Genomic DNA, 22,055 nt, shown 5'->3' on the forward strand with positions numbered 1-22,055 from the left:
GTAAAGCACAGCACATCGTAAGCACTACATAAATGTAAGTGATGATGGTGATGATGGTGATGATGATAATGATGATAATGATGAAACTGAACCTCACAGAGGTTAACCAGCAGGCCCTTGGTTGCACAGTTAATAAGTGTCACAGGTGGAATTCAAACCTAGTCCTTTCACACAACTACTAAGTATTCAAAGAGAGATTGGAACTCAGTTCTTCCTGACTCCAGGCTCTGTCTCCTACATCACACTATCTTTCAAGTAGGTGACAGTCAGCAGCTGGAGCTAAAGAAGCTACTCAGAGACCTGGGGATGGGCTAGCCCAGAGTTCTGGACCAGCCAAGGGGAGGATCATCCCCTGGTTGAAGCACTGGACCCAGATCCCTGAAGTGGATCCCAATTCTGTGTTACCTTCCCAAGTTAGAATCCTCACCTTCCAGCATTGGTGGGTTTAGAGACTCTATCAGGTGCAGAGCTCGCTCAAATGGGAGAGTTTACCAGGTGATCTGTTCTTAGAAAGTCGTTTGAGGGCGGTTAGGTGGCGTAGTGGATAAAGCACCAGCCTTGGAGTCAGGAGTACCTGGGTTCAAATCCGGTCTCAGACACTTAATAATGACCTAGCTTTGTGGCCTTGGGCAAGCCACCTAACCCCATTGCCTTGCAAAAAAAAAGAAAGAAAGAAAGAAAGAAAGAAAGAAAGAAAGAAAGAAAGAAAGAAAGAAAGAAAGAAAGTCATTTGAATCAACTGGAGACCCAATGTAGGTATTACCCTTTATCTCTTTATAGGCAGATAAACTGGAAAGGACTACTTAATTAGCTCCATGAATCCACCTAAATTCTCCCCGCAGCTATTCTCAGATAGAGGACAGCAAAGGAGGGGGTGAAGTTTTCTTCCTATCTTTTTAAAAAGAGATGGGTTTGGTGGGTTGAACGTATGGCCCCTTTCCAAAACTCATCAGTCCTCTTGACCAATGTGCTTGGGATAAAGTTAGATCCTGTTTTGGGGACGGAATCTCACTTGAATAGCATCAAGTCTTCGCTACGAATACCACTGGATAGGGAGTATAGTTAGTTTTAGTTTGAGCAAGAAATGGGGGATAGCCCAAGCACGTCTAGACAAATAGGCGCTCTGTGGATGATGTGAGGAGGCACTATGGCCATTGCCATCTTGTAGGGGCAGAAAGTAATAAGACGTTCCTATAAGGAACTTTGGGTGTGACTTTTAAAGGCAGGATGGTAAAAGTAACTGATGGCCAGCCTCTGCTGACCATCAGTCTTTGTTGAAAAACCTAAAGTTTTAAGCTACAAAATACTAAGGGTATTTCCACGCTGCCAAATTGGAGAACGTCCTAAAATCTTCTGAATTCTTGAATCTGGTTGGTCCCTCACCCCATCTGGTAGTTCAGAGCCACCCAAGTCATTGGATCCAAATTTGAGGGACTGTTGGAATTACTGCCCCTATGAGGAGGGCTGAGATTCCTTCCTAATTCAGGTTGTTTTAACTGCAGGATCACAGAGGATTCTGGATGGCCATGAACTAGGGCTTCTTAACATTTTTGTGCCCTGGATCCCTTTATTTTTCTTTTTAAAATCTATTTTTTACATTAATTTTTTGTTATATTTTAAGTTTCAAGCTGTCCCCATCCCCCATACTGCTCTAGAAAAGGCCACAATTTGACACAGATGGAGATAAATGTATATATGAAAACCCATACTATGAATACCTCTATTTATCTGGGGTTTTGTTTCCCTCTGGAGGTAGAGAGCAGTTTCCTTCTTAGATCCTTTGCAGTTGGTTTTAGTATTTAATAAATTCAGTATAACTTGGCCATTCACAATTACTATTTGAACCATATTGCTGTTATTGTTTAGAAATTCTTTTGGTTCTGCTCATTTCATTTTCATTATTTCCATGTTTTTTCCTAAAACCAACCAGTTTATCATTTCTTACAGCACAGTATTCTATCACAACCATCTTTCACGACCTATTAAGCCATTCTCCAATTGATGGACACGCCTCAATTTCCAGTTCTTTTGAGATAAATGATTATTTCTCTCTTGGATTAAACACTAACTATTGAATCAAAAGTAAGGTTATTCCCCCTTTTCTACTTCCTCATCTAGAAATCACCCAGTGTTGGAAATAGTTTTCAAAGATTTACCCCAGACCAAGATCTAATCAGACAGTAAAACAAATTCTAAGTTTGCACTAATGGGTGCATTACTGCTCATTACTTAGACAAGTCTGGGAAAGTGTTGATTCTTCCTTCTGTCAGACAGGTGATGTGGAAATTGATAAATCCCTTTGACCAAGACTTGGTGACCCAACTCATGTACCACCAAGACCCTCACTGAAACATAGCCCAACCCCAATTTGTAAAATTCATTTTCGCAATGATTGCTAACCATTCAGATTTGATTGCCATCCTTAGAAACTTCTGCTCTTACAAGGGCATTAGAAACTATGAACCCATCTCTACGAGGAATTACTCAGAAACCCTGTCTCTCAAACTTTATAAGCATCACACTTTGCCATTACAAAGAGAGCTACTATAAATAGAGCTTTTCCCCTGATCTCCTTGAAAAACAGACCTAATAGTGGTATTGCTGGATCAAAGGTATACAGTTTTGTAACTCTTTGCTCATAATTCCAGATTGCTCTCAAACATGGTTGGATCGGGGCGGCTAGGTGGCACAGTGGATAGAGCACCGGTCCTGGAGTCAGGAGGACCTGAGTTCAACTCCAGCCTCAGATACTTAATAATTACCTAGCTGTGTGGCCTTGGGCAAGCCACTTAACCCCATTTGCCTTGCAAAAAAAAACAAAAACAAAAACATGGTTGGGTCCAACCATTCTGGAGAGCAATGTCCAAAGAACAATAAAACTGTGCATACCCTTTGATCCAGCAATACCACTACTAGGCCAGTATGCCAATGAGATCATAAAAAGGGGGAAAGACCCATGTACAAATATATATATATATATATATATATATATATATATATATATATGTATATATGCATATGTATATACAGATTTATAGTATAACAACTCCTTTTGTAATGGCAAAGAATTGGAAATTGAAGGGATGCCCATCAATTGGGGAATGACCGAACAAGTTGTGGTATATGAATATGATGGAATATTATTGCTCTATAAGAAATGATGAGTAGATAGATTTCAGAAAAACCTAGAAAGTTTTACACGAACTGGTGCAAAGTGAAGTGAGCAGAACCAGGAGAACATTGTACACAATAATAGCAACATTGTACGATGATCAGCGCTGATAGACTTAACTCTTCTCAGCAATATAGGAATCAAAGACAATTTTAAAAGACCTGTGATGGAAAATGCCATCCTAATCCAGAGGAAAAACTATGGAGTCTGAATGTAGATCAAAGCATACTGTTTTCATCTTTGTAAATTTGTGTTTTGCTTTTTCCTTCTCCTGCTTTAACCAAAAGACATCTGAGGCCCAGGGAGATTAATGGGTTTGACCAAAATCACAGGGTTGAGATTTGAACCCAGATTCTGACTTCAAATGCAGTATTCTTTCCACTGCAATACCCTGTATTCTCTAGGCAGGAAATGAACAGATCATAAGGTCTATGATTTAGAGCTGGAAAAGAACCATGGAAGTTGATACATTCTCCTCAGTATTAACAAAGAATACAAGGAAGCTCCAGAGAAAAATTACTTCTTCAAGGTCACAAAAGAGAATTAGTCAAAGATGGAATTTGGATCCTGGTCCCAACTCCAAATCTAGAATTCTTTCTATTATGCCCATCTCCTGGTCCCTCTTCTGTCATTCACCATGGGTAGTCTGTTTCTTCCCATTAGCCCCTTGTTTCCTATGGAGATTTACATGATAGATAAATTGGAGGGGAAAGGAGAAAGGTAAAATGTCATTCCTCTGAGAACCCCTAAATCTGAATGCTGGTACTGTCTTTGGTCTTTCACATTGGATCAGTTCTATTCCCTCTATACGCCTGTTTCCTCATTTGTAAAGTGGGCATACTATACTAATGATTCTTGGAATTACTAAAGGATCTCCCTGGATAGTGGATGTCAACATGTTTTCTACCCTATAAAAGGTGAGTTTCTATTATTCTTCACTAGCCTCGTGCCTTTCCTTGAGAATAGCCGTAGGTATAAGGGAGCCTGGGCAGGGAAAGGAGTAGAAGGAAGGACATTAGACAAGACATAACTTCCTCCTTTCTCTCCTTAGACACGTGGAAGAGTTTTGAACGTCTTCTTCAAGGTACCAACAGAAACCTAGTGCCCATCACAGACAACCTTGTGGATGAGGTTTGGGGGACAGAAAGGCCTTCCCTTCCCAGTCAGCCAATTTACTACCTCCAGGAGGAATTCATAGGTAACTTAGTCCCTCATACAATGCAGAATATATTTGCTTGGTCCTTTAGCTGGGAGTTTTCCTATCAAAGGAATTAAATCATGGTGAGATAGGAGAGGAAAAAATTCCAGACAGAGTGTGGCCATTGCAGTAAGGGCAACCCTGCTACCAAAATCATCCTTGTTAAGAGAGCAAAGGTTTGTAGCATAATTATCTCACATTATACACAGAGATATAAAGAGCAATGCTAGTGTTTGCCCAACATGAGCACTTACCTGGAGGTCTTTCCTAACCCCAGAGACAGACCTGCACTGAATCATTCAAATTCCCCTACTTTTTCAGTGACTGGACTTGGGGTGACCAGGGTCAGGGCTCCATTTAGAGTCTAGCCTCGTGGGAGTAATCTTAACAAGTCATACCTTTTAACTCCCCCAAGTGATGACACTAAGCAGGGAGAGGGTCAGGCTCCCAGTTATAAATGACTGTGTCCCAGCCTGCACTAGGGCTCGAACTGACTCACTCAGGGAGTATCATCCCAGCAGGCTCCTTGGCTAATCCAGGACCTGCTTGGATGTGAGGAATATCACAAGTCTCCTGAGTGGGTGAGAGTCAAAGAAGTGGGTGGGGGACAGATTTCAAAACACCAGGTGTGATATAACAAGTTCACACCTTCCAGCTTTTGATCTGTTATAAATTGGATTCTGCAACTTGAAAAATTCTTCTTTCTCTGTCTTAAAATAGTTTTCTACAAAAAACCTGCCAGGCAGGAGCTGATAAAATGGAAGTTAACCCCAATCTCGATAGAATCTGAAGCTAGCAGGGTAGGGGTTTCCTCCATCTCTCAGAGAGAATCAGGGCTTACGTGACCGCTGCAGGGAGAACGAAGCCTGGGCTAGGGAGGCCTGCTTAGAGCACCGTGGTGGAGCTAACTTTGGGATGAACTAAAGTTAGGAAGAGGAGAATCGCTGTCAGGGTCATCACATAGGGAAGATGATTACCTGAGATAGAGAATTGGATATAGAGTTAGCTAACTAGACAGACAGACAGACAGAACAGAACAGAAAGATAGATAAATAGACTGGCATAATAGGAAGATAGAACAGATAGAATAAAAAAACAGACCACAGATGGACTTGAAGGATAGATAGAACAGATGGACAGAATAGATAGAAAGACAGGCAGAATAATAAAATAGACAATAGAGTGGCTAGAAAGATAGAATAGAAAAATAATGAGACAGAATAGAAAACAGATGGAATAACTAAATAGAATAAGAAGCTAGAATAAATAGAAGAGAAAAATGGACAAAATGGAAAGAGAAAAAATAGAAAATAGATGGAATAAGTAGAACAAAAAATAGACTAAATAAATAGAAATAGAAACATAGACAAGAGAGAGGAAAAGAATAGAAAAGAGATGGAATAGGTAAATTGAATAAAAAGAGACATAATAAATAAATACAATAGAAAAATAGACAGAATAGAAAATAAATGGAATAAGTAGTTAGAATAAAAGGATAGAATATATAGAATAGAAAAATTGATAAATGACAAAAGTAGACAGACAAAATGAAAAGAGACAGATTGGAAAGTAGATGCAATAGGTAGATCGACAGAATAAAAAGATAGCATAAATAGAATAGATAAAATAGAAAATAGACAAAATGAAAGACGAGCAGAATAGAAAATATATGGAATAGGTAGACAGAATAAAAATATAGTTAGGATAGATAAATAATAATAGAATGAATAAATGGACAGACAGGAAAAATGAGTATTTATTAAACGTTTATAAGGTGCCAAGCTTTTGGTTAAATTCATTTTCTCTAGACATTTCTCTGTTTTCCCTTCAAATGTGTGTCTCACTGAATAGACTTGAATAGTTGAATAATATGGAATACACATCCCACAGGTAGAGGGGTGTTTGTGTGTGTGTGTGTGTGTGTGTCTGTGTGTCTGTGTGGTCTTAGAATTGTATATGTGTAATCTTAGAATTGACCTGGGACCCTGAGAGGGTGAGTGACTTACCCAAGATCCCGCAGCCAGGATCTGAACCCAGGCCAGCTCCCTCTCTCCTGCAAGGTACTGCTGTGCCTTGGGTAGAGCTCTCTCACTAGGGAGCCCCTTGCTTGCTGAGCTCCCAGGTGCAGACTAAATATAGACCCACACAGGAATCCATGAGTAGAACTGTGATTTATTTCACCAGTGAGGAGAATTCCCAGGATGAGAATTCCTTCCATCAACATAAACCCCAAGTACATGTATGTAAATAACTGGACCACAGCCCCAGGCTAGCCTGGGAGTCAGGGAGACCTGCCCCTGGATCCATCCTGGCTGTGTGATCCTGGGTAAGTCCTTCAACCTCTCTGGGCCCCCTGGCAAGTCTGATCCGCATAAGTGGAGGGAGATTCCCCACACTATTTAAAATTACAAATTATATTGGATGTATGAGTATGTGCTTATTCCTGCATATAGAAATCCCTGTTTATCTCGAACTCCCAGAGGCTGTGGACTTTTTTCTTTTTGAGACTATGCGACTCTCCACTACCACCCAGTGACACATGCATGTATAGCAGGGACAGTTACCCAAGGCGGAAAGTCTGGCCTCCAAATTGACAGCATAAAACTGCCCCAGACAACCCAATGAATATAGAGCTTTACAAAGCTGTTATTGGGTCATCCATTTATTCAGTAAATATTGGGGGGGGGTTAAGTCCTATAGTTGACACTAGCTAGAGGCTAGCTAGGCAGGGAGGGCTTCAAAGAGAATATGCTATTTGGATTGGGCTTTAAGAGATAGGTAAGTATTCACCAGATGAGGAAGGTAAGAGGGGAAGAGAGGAAATTCCAGGAATAGGGGATAATTTCACCAGAGTCAGGGAGTCAGGAAATCGCAGTATGTATTTTGAGAACAGAGAACAGTCCAGTTTGACTGGTAAGTAGATTGTATATTAGAAGCCAGAATCTGGAAAGGTAGGCTGATGTCAGATTCTGAAAGACCTTGGAGGCTGGGCAAAGGAATATGAACTTCGCTTAGAAGACAATAGTGAGCCACTGAAGATTGTGGAGTAGAGGAATGGCATTACCAGCTCCAGACTTTTACTTCAATATTTCAATGGATCAGTGATCTCATCAATGAGCGTCCTCCCTCCATTGGTACAGATCACCACTTATCTATGCCTCCTGCTCCTAGAGGACTCTCATCCACAATTCTTCCATAGAGGATCTCTCTAGGGTACTGACGACTTAATTAGGCGATCTGGGTGCAGGTCAGTGGGCCCTTAGACATTCTTTGATCTTCTCCGATTCCAGGGAGCACATGGCAGGATAAAGTCAAAGGAATCCGAAACCAGATGCAAAAGCATGCTAAAGCTCCCACAGCCGTCCTTCTATCTGCACTGGATGAGACAGCTTGTAAGTACAGTTGCTACCGTGGCCAGGGGTGGGGAGCTGGGGGGGGGGGCATTGTACCTAGGACAAATGGTTTGAAAAGGATCCTTAGTTGAAGAAAGGGCACAGGACACCATATTGTAGCAGAAAGAGATAAAAACACAGTCAAGAGGATTCTACTGGGGCAACTGCTTTTAGGGTGGTGAGTGGTGAGGCAGGGGCCAGAGGGGAAGTTCCAGGAAAGGAGAAATTCACCCTCAGCACACCAAAAGATTACAAGTGAAGTCAGTGCCCTCCAAAGCCCATACACAGGAACAAAGTCCCAGTTGCCCTGCCCTAGTTGAATCTGCCTCATCCCCTTCTCCAAAATCCAGTGGACTCCCAGGCCACTCCCACTTCTCGCTAAAATATCCTACCCTCCCATTCACACAGACCTACAGTTTCTTTCGAAATGCCCAAGGCTTCTAGCTATGTCATCTTCGATGGAATGAATAGGAAAGGGAAGAGAACTAGGGCACCACGAAGCCATTCTCTCAGGAAGTACCCCAGCACAGAAGAGCTAAAAAAACCTGAAAGGAAGGAAGCCAGGGAGGACTTCATAGGCCATGGCTATGACCACCCCCCAGATCTGCGGCCGAACACCTTTCCTGTCTTAGTCACAGGACAATTGGAGACAAAAATCTCTCCACTGGTTATGGGGATCAAACTCTGGCAGCTTGTAAAATGAAGCTCTTGTCTATAAAACTAGCTAGCATTCTTTAAAACACATTGGCCCCCCTCTCTGGCACCCTTCTTCGTCTCTGAGAGTCTAGTCCTTTCTCTGACTCCTCATCAAGGGGGTCTACATGAACAAACAGTTGAGTCTCACTGTAATATACCAAGTCAACCCCAATCCCCTCCCCATGACCAGTCACCCAGTCCTGGCACTTATCACACTGGAGTCATAGGATCATAGATTCTGAGATCGAAGAGTATTTTTAAGATGTTAATTCCTCTCATTTCACAGAGGATGAAACTGAGCCCACAAAGAATCCTGGGTCTAAAGCTATGAGAGAGACCCTTGGCCTCTAAGGTCCCCTTTCATTTTACATATGAGGAAACTGAGTTCCAAAATGGTTTAATGACTTGCTCAAGGTCAGAGGAGGAGACTGAACTGGAAGGGACTTTAGAGGTCATTAAGCCCAAGAAACGTATCTTACAGATAAAGAAACTGAGGCACAGAGAGGTTATCCATGCTATGACTTCTCGTCTATGCTCACTCTCTAAGATTCAGTCCAACAGCTCTGTGACATCCAATCCAAGCCCTCTCTCCATTACCCAAACTTTATAAGGCAAATACCACCCCCACCTATGATACTAGCTCCTCTACATCCTCTGATCCCATTCTTTGGCACCTAGTCAAGCCAATCTGGTCGGATTTGAACTCAGGTCTTTCTGACTCCAGACCCAGCATTCTATTCACTGAACCACCTTGAAGTGCTTTAACATACCAACTATCAAAAATATTCATCATCATCATCATCATCATGATTGTTGTTCGGTCATTTTTCAGTCATGTCAGACTCTTGGTGACACACTAGGGTTTTCTTGGCAAAGATTTGGCTTCTTTGGCCATTTCCTTCTCTGACTTATTTTATAGATGAAAAAACTGAGGCAAACAGAGTTAAGTGACTTCTCAGGGTCACACATCTAATAGATGTTTGAGACCAGATATGAATGTAGGAAGATGTCTTTCTGACTCCAGGCCTGGCATTCTATCCATTAATTTCACCATCATCATCATAAATATAATAATAATTTACTTTATTGATAAAGAGAAATAATATAGGCATTTGGGTAAGGAGGGATGGAGGAATTAGAGCTAAATCTTTAGGGAGCAAAGTCAGCAGTAAGGTTCAGAAATGGCCATTGCCAGCACCTTTACCTCGTAATAAGACCACTCTCGATTTTTCCTCCCAGGGCTCTTCAATCTTCGAAGCAATGATATTCCTTACAACCCCTTCTTCTATTCCTACACCCTGTTGACCAACTCCTCCATCAGGTATCATTTTCCTCCTGCTCGTTGTGAAGGTCTGCCCTGAATGATGACTACTGATTCTATACATGTTTTAACCTTTAGCATCGGTGTGCCTTGGAACAAGACACCTCTTTGTTTAACCTTGAACTGGTTCTGCTATCTCACTGGCCCACCCTCTCTCCATATTTCTCTATCACTTAGAGCCCACAATGTTCTGTTTCTTTCATTAGTCCAGGGTCATGTTCACAAGAACGTGTCTCCTCAAGTAATTCCTCCAAGGTAGAACTAAAAGGGTCCTTAGAGGTCATCTGGCCCAATACCCTTATTTATAGGGAAGAAACTAAGTTCTAAAGAAGGGAAATGTTTTGCCAAAGGTTGCATAGTATTGTGTCCAAGGAAGCATTCAAACTCAGATCTTCAAACTGGTCTCCAGAGTCAATGGTTTTTGTATTCAGTAGAACCACGGGACCATAAACTCACAGATCTAAAGACAGAAGGGACCTCCAGGGCCATCTAGCACAACCTCTTTATTGCTCAGAAAAGAAAACCAAGACTCAATTTGATCCCCAGTGGGCAGCTCCTACAATCCTCACAGAGGAAGGATCAGGAAGGTATATCATGGCTTGCAAGTGTATTGGATTTGAGTGAAAGGGTACAGTGCAAAGTCACCAGATTCACTTTCTCCTCCAGGGTCATCTGGGTCCCTCGGCTAGATATGGATCAGGACAACTAGAGATGGCCTTGGATGTGTCTAGGGTCTTTAATAGGTCTAGGTTTGACTGAGACAATGCCCTTTAAGCATCTGGTGCAGTTCCTCTGACTCCAAAGTCAGTGGACATTCCCCTGTACTACACCTCCAACCTAAGATAGTAGAAAAGCACTCTAGAGTCAAAGGTCAGACTCTTGGCTCTATCATTTACTCCCTATATAACCTTGGGTCCTCCCTAAGCCTGTTTCTTCTACTATAAAGTAAGAGGTTGCACTAGATGACCTCTGAAGTCCCTACCAGCTCTAGGTCAATGATCCTAAGTCCTTGTTCCCTTTTCCCTATGACCTTGTGTTTGCTGTTCCCTGACCCCATTTCATGCCTGATAGTGGAGGTTGATGGGGATGGTGGTGGGGATTTAGGTTTGATGTCAGGAAAATTTTCCTACCAAAGTGGAATGGTTGCTTCTAGAGGCAGAGGGTTGCCCCTCTCCTTGACAGTATGTTATGACATGGATATTTTCACATGGAATTCGATTCTGAGGCATTTCTGGAAGAACCACAGCCCCATCATCAGACTTTTCTTTCTGCCTCTACCTCCTCAGGAAGCCTGGCTTGGAAACCTAGTGCCATCTACCAGGGTATTCCATTCTTAGGGGTTGAGAATCTGGGTGAGGCTCAGATGCCACCAGTCAGAAGGCAGGACTAGATCTCCCTTTGCCAGAAGTAGTCACTTAGCCTGACCCTACAGGCATTTTTTCCTAGACTCAATTAGGGAAAAGCAGCTCTTTAGTTCTTGGGCCCTCCTGATTTTTCCTCCATCATTGGCAGGCTATTTGTGAATGCAAGTCGGCTGAGCAATAATGTCCGACAGTACCTGAGCTCAGACTGCACAAGTCTGATGTGTGTGCAAATTGAAGATTATGGCCAAATCCGAGACCGCGTCCAGGAGTATGTGAGAGGAGATGTACGGGTCTGGCTTGGAACTGAATATACCACCTATGGGCTTTATGGGGTCATTCCCAAGGTGAGAATGCCAAAGGTGTTTCAAATGCTTTCATACTATGATGAATCTCAGGGTTCCAGTCCTCCAAAGGCAGTTAGGAAGTACCGGCACCTGGTTGGGAAGAGGCCGGCTAGGCTCTCCCCTCACCCTCTTCATCTTCTCCACTCAGTTCATACCCAGATCTGCCTCCTCCCAAACACCATCTCCAAGAAATAGTCCCTAATTAACTCCACAAACTGGAATCACTTCTTTCCTTCCAAATTTGGAACTCAGCCTCCTTGGTAATCTGTTCACCTCTGTACTTTGCCTCTGTCCCTGGTACTGAAGTCATCCCACCTTGATCAGGTTCCTTGATTAAGAAAGCTACTGAAAAAAAAAAAATCACTGGGCTTGGAATTGGAGAAAGTGGAGTTGAGTTCTGTCTTTGCCACTTTCTAGCTATGTAACATGGATGAGCTCCTTCATAAGGCCATTCTACAGTTCCTATTTTATAAATGAATTGAGAAAAAGATTATGTGACTTGCCTAGGGTCACAAACCTGGAACCCGAGACAGGATTCAAACTCAGATCTTCCAAATTTAAGGCTCAGTGCTCTATCCATTGTGCTACCTTGATTCTATTAATTACGAGCAGGGGGGAGGAGAAGGCAAAAAAGGGGAAGAGAAAATCCCTACCATTGGGAGTTCACAGAGCTAGAGAGAAAATGCACACGTACATGAAACAGTTTGAGAATATTTACAGAAGTAGCAACTAGGTGTCACAGTGGATAAAGCAGCAGCCCTGAAGTCAGTAGGACCTGAGTTCAAATGTGACCTCAGACACTTAATAATTACCTAGCTGTGTGACCTTGGCCAAGTCACTTAACCCTATTTCCTTGCCAAAAAAAAGAGAACATATACAGAGATGAATGGGTACCAAGTAGACTGAGTTCCAAAGTTTAGAGGAAGGAAGTGGTCCCAGTTTTGTGGAGTTAATCAGGGGCCATCTTTTGGAGATGGTGCTTTTAATATGGGTTTGGGAGGAGGAGGACCTGGAATAAACATTGAACTGAGGAGAAGGTACAGAGGGTGAGGGGAGTACCTAGCCTACCCTCTCCTCAGTCATACTCTGGTACTTCCTACCTGCCTTTGGAGGTGCCAGCAGGACCATTTTTCCTCTGTTTACCACTCTGTTCCCTGGACAGGAGAAACTTGTGGAGGACTCGTACTCTCCAGTGATGGTGGCCAAATCAGTGAAGAATGAAAAGGAGCAAGAGATGCTCAGAGCTGCACATGTAAGTCATTAGTACCAAGGGGCAGTGTGCGATCTGCTCTGAAGGAAGGCCCTGGTCTGACACCTCAGAAAGATCCATAAGAATAGCCCCAAAGGAAAAGTCTTTGTTATCAGGGATGCATCTTGGGGAAGTGGAAGAAATATGGAAAGAAATACAGGAGACTGGGGTGGCTAGGTGGCGTAGTGGATAAAGCACCAGCCCTGGAGTCAGGAGTACCTGGGTTCAAATCCGGTCTCAGACACTCAATAATTAACTAGCTGTGTGGCCTTAAGCAAGCCACTTAACCCCATTTGCTTTGCAAAAACCTAAAAAAAAAAAAAGAAAGAAATACAGGAGATGTAACAAACCAAAGATCACTATGAATTTGGTTTTTGAAAAGAAAAGCACAAAAACTCCTTAGCCTCATGACCCTGACCCCAAACCTGAATCTGAACCTGCTAGGCCCTCTGGGTCACTCCATTGGCTCCTGGCCATTGATGATAGAGAGGTAACTTTCAGGTTTTAGTGATGCCACCCAGATGGTTTGGAACTCTGGTTTTCAGGGTCCACCTCTGGGTTTCCCAAGCCTTTCCTTCCTCAGGGGGTCCATGACCTGGGTTCCAGCCCTGCAGTGGGTTAGCCTCTTCTCTTTCCCAGGTTCGTGATGCTGTGGCTGTGATCAGGTACCTGGTGTGGTTGGAGAAGAATGTGCCCCAGGGTACCGTGAATGAATTCTCAGGAGCAGAAAAGGTAGACAACTTCCGGAGGTAATTCTGTGCCTTTTCCTCCTGCCCTACTCTTACCCACTCCCCCCCCCCCCACCATGCCTTACACCTGACCCCATGTGGTCAAGCCCTGACCTGACCCCTGATCCCTTGGATGTCCCCAGTGCCACAGTGCCACCTGGTGGTTGCTTGGGGAATGAGCATGAAGTGGGACTCAGGACAGAGTAGCTCGGGAAGCCTCACCCCCTACCTGGGGAGGGAGCCCCCTGCAGTAGAGATACATCTGCCTAAGGCTAAATGCAGGTGGGGGAGGGATAGGAAGGGAGGGAGAGAAACCCCTGCATTTGGAGTCAGGGGGCTGGCATCTGAGCTCTAGCTTGGCTAAAGAACAAACCTTGGGTGGCTCCCCTCTCTCTAGGGCTGTTTCCCCTTCTGTAAAATGAAGGAGGCGGGTCTAGAGCTCTAAAGATTCTTGGTTGATTTGGAAGAAGAGAGAAATTTGGAGTCAGACAACTTGAGATTGAATCCTAGTTCTGCCGCCTGCCACTTGTAGGACTTTAGACTAGTCCCTTTCCCTCTCTGGGCCTCAGTTTCCTCATCTAGAAAATGAGGAAATTAGATCTTCGGGTCTCTGAGGCCCCTCTAGGCCTAGATCTAGAAGTCTGTGACCTATTTGGTCTGAAATGGTAGGGATGGATTTCTTCTAAACTTTAAGCGGCTCAGTAAAAAAAAAAAAAAATATCCTTTTCCTCCCACCCAGAATACTCAGAAAGGAGGATTGGGGGACCAGGAACAGTTGGGGTCAAATGAACCAGTTTGGTTCAATTGAATGAGTATTCGTTCTAAAGCCACAGCTCTATGCAGAGCCTAGGAATGGGGGGGCCTACTCTAAGGCATAAACCAAGCCCCCTGATCTCCTAGCCCAGGAGGGGATGCCACATTTAGGGCACATCAATTCTACTAGCTGAGATACACTGCATAGTTGAGGTATTAGTGAGAAGCCAACTGAGTGTTTTATGAAGCCCCAGGGTAGGGAGGCTGGCCCAAAGCAGGGACCTGGGCTGGAACTGGACTGAGAGACATTATAAATAAGTAAGGAGACAGAGGTGCAAAGGCTCCAGGTGTGTTGGGAAAGAAGGTAGATGAAGGAGAGAGCTGAGAGTAATGCAGTTTGACTGAAGGGGCCAGTGTGAGAAAAGGTTCTGGAAAGACTGGGTACTGGGCAGTCAGATTATGAAGGTCCACAACTGAATTCAAAATTGAATCAGCAGACAATAGGGAGACCTTAAAGACTTTTGAGTAGAGTGCCAAGATCCCCATCTTTGTAAAAGACAAACCAAAATGGCAGCCATATGCAGGAAGGGTGGGAGTGCAGAGACAGTGGAGGCAGAAAGACCTCTTAGGAAGTTGTTTTGATCATTTGGGTGTTGGCAGTGTGGATAGTGATGAAAAGATTGGTTCAGCAGGGTGAAGAGGGAATGGAATGGAGGAAGGATGGTTGAATCATGGTCCATCTAAGCTAGAAAGATCCATAGAATCAACTAATCAATCCCCCTCAAGGAGAGAAAAAAAGCCTCCTGAGGGCAAGAATTGTTTTATTTTTGTCTCTGATATCCTCAGGGTCTGGCACGAGACCTGGAAAAAAGTAGGTACTTACTCAATGCTTGGTTTTGATTATTGCTTTTCTAAGTAGGAAAACTGAGTGCCAAGAGTGGTTCAATGCACAAAATCATGTAGGGGGGCAGCAGTCAGGTTGGGGTTTGGACCCTGGACTTTCTGATTTCAAATCCGAGGCTTTCCCCCATCAGGGTTAATACTGGTGAGGGTCTTTGAAATCCAGTTCTGCCCTAGAAAGCAATTCATTTGAGATCCGTGACCCTGGCCCTACACCCCCACACACACACCCTACCACTTCCAGTCAGGGCCCAGACCCACTCTCTTCTTATTCAATGCAGAGAAGAAGAATTCTCAGCAGGGCCCAGTTTTGAAACCATCTCAGCCAGCGGCCTGAATGCAGCCTTGGCCCACTACAGGTATGAGTGTGAAATGACCTCAGAGCCCAGCACCCTTGAGGCTGGGTTGTCCATTAGAATTCAGGGGCCCTTAGAATTGTGGGCCAGGCATACATTTAGGACCATCTCAGTGGGGAGAAGCCTTGATTCTGGGCAGCTTGGATTGAAGTTGTGTGAGAGTCCCAGTGCTGAGGGATTGGGGGAGTGGGGGATGGTGCAGAAGTGGGGAATGAATCTTTTCTTTCCTCTTGTTTATTTCTGTTGGATAACCTGTGGGAGAGTTGGTGTGGAAAGAGACCACAAAAGCTTCCCGTTAGTCCGCTCTGAGCTGAACAAGATTAGGCAAGCCAGATGTTTGGCACTTTTCTAGACCAAACATCTGGAGGCTTGGCTGAATTCTTTGGCCAGGCTGACCAGATGGCTCACAACATCACATAAACACATCCAGGGAATCCCAGCAACCAAGAATGTTAAAACTGGAAGAGACCTCACACACGATCCAGTCTGGTTCTTCCATTTCACAGATGGGGAAATTGTGACTCAAAGTGGGTCAGTACCTTGCCTAAGGTCACGTAGCCAGTCATCTGGAAGCAAAGAACCTAGTTCAGTTGCTCACTACCGGTGTGACCTTGGACTAGCCACCCCCCCATCTCCCTCACCCCTGTCTGGGTTTCCTGTAAAATGAGAGGTTGATGACATGATCTTTAAGGTCCCTTCTGGCCTCAACATTTTCTGTACTCTGATCTCTGTTCTATGCTCCAAGCTTAGAACAAGTTCTCTCTCAGCTCTAAAAATTCCTTCCAGTACTGGCATTGTATGTTTTACATTCTAGGAATCCTCCCCATTTCTGAGATTCCCTGTTCTAAAGGCCCTCTCAGTTTTGATTTTGTTCTAAGAGCCCTGCCAGTTGTGAATTTCAGTTCTAAGGGCCCCACCAGCTCTAAACCCTCTGACCCCAAGCTAAGTGGTTGAAGTGGTCCTGACTCCCAGTGCATTGCTGTCATCACTGCTCTTCTGTTCTCCATTGTACCCATGACCTATTTAGGGCAGGAGAAGGAGGAGGAAGAATTCTCCCTCTTTATAGAAACATTCTAGCTCATGCTTAGGGATAGACTATATGAAATATTAGGAAAGAAAAAAAGCACACACACACATACACACACACACACACACACACACACACACACACACACACACACACACACACACACACACACACACACACTGCTTCAGCCAATCAGGGGATAAGTCACTTTGCCCTTAGTAAGACTAATCCAGGGATACTGACACCCACAGTCTGCAACCAAGCCCCAGGATTCCAACTTGGAAGGACTTATGATGGGCCATAGGAAGATCCTAATTGGAGTCTCTCACTTACCCTCCAAGGCTTGACCTAGGGCAGAGTCAAAGAAGTCCCTCCTTTGCTACCAGATAAGCTTCCTCTACCCATGTTGCCATTCTGGAGGAGGTTTTTAGATGCTTCCTGACCTTGGACCCCAGGAAGGTCAGCCCTGAATCAAGTGATGACATGGATCAAATTTGTCTCTGGAGATCCCCAAGCAGCCACGGCCCCTCACTCCCCTTCAACTTTTGCTCTGGGGTGGGGGGTGGGGGGGCAGCAGTATTAGGATTCCTAAGTCCTGAGTTCTAGCCCCAGCTCTGCTACTGACTCTGCCTACCCATGGCTAAGTCACATTCCTGCTGGAAAAAATGAGGAGGTTGGACTAGATGACCTGTAAGTTCTCTTCTGGACCTCACATTTTATGTTCTCTGCTCTATCTGTGTGACTTTAGACAAGTTATTTCCTCCAAATCTCTCTTCTCAATCTGTAGACTGAGGAGATGGGGTTAGAGAAGTTCTAAGGCCCTTCCCCTTATCTCTTTCTATGGTTCTATCTCCATTCCTGTTCCTTTCCCTCGTCGAGACTGATGGTTATGTCTTCTGTCTTATCCTTTCAGGGCCCTGCTGTATTGATTGACGAGCTAATACATGCTAGCTTATTGATAAAAGATTAGCCCTTCCTCCTTACTTCCTCTCTTCAACTAATATACATGGATTTTAAAGGGACAATGCTTTTACCCCAAAGGCGGGGAATTGCTGGTACAATTGGAAGGTGGAGGAGGGCAGGGGAAAGAGAAGGGAGTCTTTTTTTTTTTAACATTTCAATTTATTATTTATTTATTTTGAACATTTTTTAATGTGATTTTTATTTTTTCAATTATATGTAAAAATAGTTTTCAGTACTCAATTTTTGAATTCCACATTTTGATTCTGAATTCCAATATGCTCTGATCACCTGATCCACATTTTTCTCTCTCCCACATTTCCCTCCCCTTCCCTTGACAGTGAGTAATCTGATATAGGTTATATATGTGCAACTATGTTTTAATTTTCTTTAAATTTTGAGTTGCTATTTCTCTTCCTCCCTCTATCCCCTCCCCCACCCACTGAAAAGGCAAGCAATGTGATATCAATTATACATATGAAATCATGCAAAACATTTCCATGTTAGCCATATTTTTTTTAAAAAGCAAAAAAAAATAAAGTGAGAAAATTATATTTCAATTTGCACTCAGAGTTCATCAGTTTGCTCTCTGTAGATGAATAGCATTTTTTCATAATGAGTCCTTTGGAATTGCCTTAGATCATTGTATTGATCAGAGTAGCCAAGTCTTTCACAATTAATCATCATTACAACATTGTTGTTCCCATGCACAATGATTTCCTGGTTTTCTTCTCATTTTACTTTGTGTCATTTCATATAGGGTCTTGCCATGTTTTCCTGAAACCACTCTCCTCATCATTTTTATAGCACAATATTATTCCATCACAATCATGTACTACAACTTGTTCAATCATCCCCCAATTGATGGGCATCCCCTTGATTTCCAATTCTTTGCCACTACAAAAAGAACTGCTGTAAAAATTTGAATACAAATAGGTCCTTTTCCTTTTTCTTTGAAAAATTTGGGATACAGACATAGTTGTTGTATTTCTAGGTCAAAGGATATGCAGTTTTCTAGCCCTTTAGGAATAATTCCAAATCCTTCTCCACAATGATGGGGCCAGTTCATTACTCCACCAACAGCTCATTAGTGTCCCTATTTTTTCTCATTTCCTCAGCATTTGTCATTTTTGATAGATATAAGGTGATATCTCAGAGTTGTTTTAATTTATATTTCTCTAATCATTAGTGATTTTAGACTATAGATATCTTTGATTTCTTCTTCTGAAAATTGCCCAAACCTCCTTTTCCATTTGGCTTATTCTGCTTTTTAAGGGGTTGTTTTCTTCAGTATTTTTGTGCCTTTCTTCATAATCTTCTTGCATCACTCTCATCCCCCCCCCCATTTTTTTCCTCTACCACCCTTATCTCTTTCTTTAACTCTTCCAGAAATTCTTGTTGGGTTTGGGTCCAATTCACATTTTTCTTTAAGCTGTTTTCACATTGTTGTCTTCTGAGTTGGCATCTTGTCTTCCCTGGTACTATAGTAGCTTTTTATGGTCGAGTTCTTTTTTGTGTGTGCTTTGCTCATTTTTCCAGCATATTTCTTGATTTTGAATTTGATGTTAAAGATATGCTCTGATCACCTGGATATGGGGAAGCATTATCCCAAGCTTCTGGCTTTTTCATCTGCTATTTTCAGAGTTAGTTCTGGAAGTCTGGAAGTTTTGGTGCTTCCAAAGTGATATGATCCTGGGAAAGACGTGGTCACTGCTCTCCTGGTGAGGTGCTAGTACTCCTCTTTGCTTTGCTTGCTTTTTTTTTTTTTTAGTTTTTGCAAGGCATTGGTGTTAAGTGGCTTGCCCAAGGCCACACAGCTAGGTAATTATTAAGGGTCTGAGGTCAGATTTGAACTCAGGTACTACTGACTCCAAGGCCAGTGCTCTATCCACTGTACCACCTAGCCACACCCACCTCTTTGCTTTGAAACTGCAATGAAGCCTCCTGTTCTCTTGTGACTGACCCCCCAGTGCTCATCTCTGCTCTGGAACTTCAATTCAGAATTGCAGAAGAGCAAAAGAGTTGCTAATTGGCAACTCTTTTTGACCAGTTGTCCAATCCCCTTATCATCTCTGGGCTCCCAAAGTTGCTGCTACTGCTGTTGTGGCACCACCACATGTATGGGACTCTGGAACCCCAGAGTCACAGACTTGTGTGAATTTCTTAAGTTTTCTTAGGCCCGAAAAATGACTCACCCTGACCTTTTGTTGGCGTTGGCACCCAAAATTTTATTTGAGGCTTTATTTTAAAGTTGTTTGGAGATGAATGTTAGGAGAGTTCAGCTCCATGGCTACCACTAATCTTGCATCTTGGCTCCAACCAAGGGATTAATTTCTGTAATTTCAATATAACATAAGTGACTATGTGGTATTTCTGTGCATAAGTCTGGCCCTAGATAGGTAGTGAAGTCCTGGGGCTACCTGAAGAACTGCCCTTTCACCAGGTCTCTTTTTCATTTTCAGTCCAACCAAAGAGATCCACCGCAATCTGTCCCGAGATGAGATGTACCTGTTGGATTCTGGAGGGCAATACTGGTAAGTCATTCCCCCCTCCTCAGGTCTATCCAGCTCATTTGGCCTCTCTCTTCCCTTTTCACCTGCCCCTCAGACCTATGAAGGTACTCCAGAGAATTCTATCACTCCACACCCTGCCCTCAGAGAGTATCCAGTACAAAAAGATATACCAAGATGCAACTAGGTATAATGCAGAACATCTGACTGCTTTTGTTGGCAGTCTGAGGGCACCCTGCTCAGATAAAATGATTCAATGATAAAATAAAATACACAGAAGCACGAAGGAAACAAATTATATTAAAATAAAGGTGTAGTCTTTTCTTTATCCAAGTCCCCTAGACCCCTGAAATCTATCCTTGAACAAGATTAAGAATGCCTCTAATAGCGAAAAGAACCCTGATCTAGGCTCTGGGTCCTGGATTCTAGTCCTGACTTTGTCACTGATTTTACTATACGATTTGGAGCAAATTTATGTAAGTTGCAGAGTACTTATCAATATGCAACAGTAGACAGAGTTTGCCCAATGAAATTTTCCTACAAAGTTCCCTACAATGAAATCTTGGATTTTGTCCAAAAGAAAGATGACCTGGAGCAAGTCACTTACCTTCTTTGGACCTCAGTGTAAAATGAGTGGGTTCAATTAAATGGTCTCTATTTTAAAGTTTAACATTCCCTGTTTTCAGACCCCTCTTAGCTCTAAGGTTCTGTGACTCTATGTTCTAATGTAGCACCTGAGACCTTTCAGGAGCTTGCCCCATCAATGATTTCCCCCTCTCTCCATCATCTCCCAATCTTGTCCTCTGTACTTGGTTTCCTCTCTGATGTCTACAAATGTAGTGATATCTCCCTCTGCCTTAAAAAAAATAAAAATAAAAACAAAAACCTTTCAACTGATCCAGTTACTCCCTCGAACCATTATCCTATAGCTCTTCTCTCTGTCACTGCCAAATACTTAGAAAGAATCATCTATCCTTACTTCCTCTACTTCTCAACCTGGTTCCCAGATAGTCTGTAAAGCCTTCTCTGGTCCCCTTTGTCGTCAGCGGTCTCTCCTTGTTCAAATTACCTGGTATTTATGGACAAGTGCATACTCTATGCCACCCCCCCCCCCGTAGATCTTAAGCTCCTTGAGGGTAGGGATTGTTTTGGTTTTGTATTTGTACCCTTCAAATGACTGCCATTTTGCCTGGCTCAAAGATAATAAATGCTGGTTGAAGTCAATTGAATCCTAGATGATAGCTTGAAAATTGGTAGATAGATAGATGATAGATAGATTAGTAGATAGAGAAGTTAGTAAGTACTTATCATGTGTTAAGCTTTAGGGAAACAAAAGCAAATCCCTGTGTTCAAGGAGCTTACATTTTAATGGGAAAAAGTCAACCCATAAAAGGGAGCTGGAAATCTAAAGCAGGATCCTGTATAAGAATGAGGCAGCATGAAGTAGAGATGATAGGGAAATGCAGGGAACTCTGGGTCCAGACAAAATAAGGCAAAAGCTCACCTTTCAGAGACCCAAGGTTTCAGCTCAGATGTTTTATGGTTCTCTGACTATAGCTAAAAAACCATTCAAGCAATCACATTTCCTTGGTTAATTGTGAGGAATGATTCTGATGAGAGATGAGTTCTTGCTTCCCTTTGTACTGCTCTTAGAAATAGATTTACTGGGGGCATGTTATGAACCCTCCTCTCCCTGGGGAACAACCAGCTAACTTCCCAGCATCTTAATAGTGCCCATTCCCATGTAAACAATGACTGATCTCATACAGGAGACTCTTCATCTGGGAATTCATTTGCTGGGCCAACTCTTCTGCTAAGGTCCACTTTGTTGACTTTTAAATAATTGAAAGTAATCATCATAATCAAAAATAGATTCTACTTGCCATTTAATTATTTTATAAACTACCTTTCAACAGAAATGGGTTTTCTTTCTCAATCTTATTTTGTGCTTTTAAAAACATGAAATTGAGAAGGGGGTCCAAAGGCTTCCCCAGGCTGCTGAAGGGGTTCAGAACCCTAAAAGGATTAGCCCTGCCTAGCTCCTTAAGGTGCCTTTTCTCACATCAGTTCAATAAGGGGGGTAAT

At 43.0% G+C, this 22,055-nt stretch overlaps 1 protein-coding gene across 1 annotated transcript in view; it reads left to right on the forward strand.

Annotated features, from left to right (window-relative positions):
* Positions 1–22,055, forward strand: part of XPNPEP2 (X-prolyl aminopeptidase 2) — a 41,897-nt gene that overhangs the window by 8,413 nt on the left and 11,429 nt on the right. Inside the window, exons 7-14 of the mRNA XM_074199422.1 lie at positions 4,224–4,370; positions 7,661–7,762; positions 9,698–9,779; positions 11,292–11,487; positions 12,650–12,739; positions 13,376–13,485; positions 15,399–15,476; positions 19,923–19,994. Of these exons, the coding sequence (XP_074055523.1) occupies positions 4,224–4,370; positions 7,661–7,762; positions 9,698–9,779; positions 11,292–11,487; positions 12,650–12,739; positions 13,376–13,485; positions 15,399–15,476; positions 19,923–19,994 (877 nt within the window). The remainder of the gene's footprint in view (positions 1–4,223; positions 4,371–7,660; positions 7,763–9,697; positions 9,780–11,291; positions 11,488–12,649; positions 12,740–13,375; positions 13,486–15,398; positions 15,477–19,922; positions 19,995–22,055) is intronic.

This window comes from Macrotis lagotis, chromosome X, assembly GCF_037893015.1.
Source record: "Macrotis lagotis isolate mMagLag1 chromosome X, bilby.v1.9.chrom.fasta, whole genome shotgun sequence".
Lineage (NCBI taxonomy): Eukaryota > Metazoa > Chordata > Mammalia > Peramelemorphia > Peramelidae > Macrotis > Macrotis lagotis.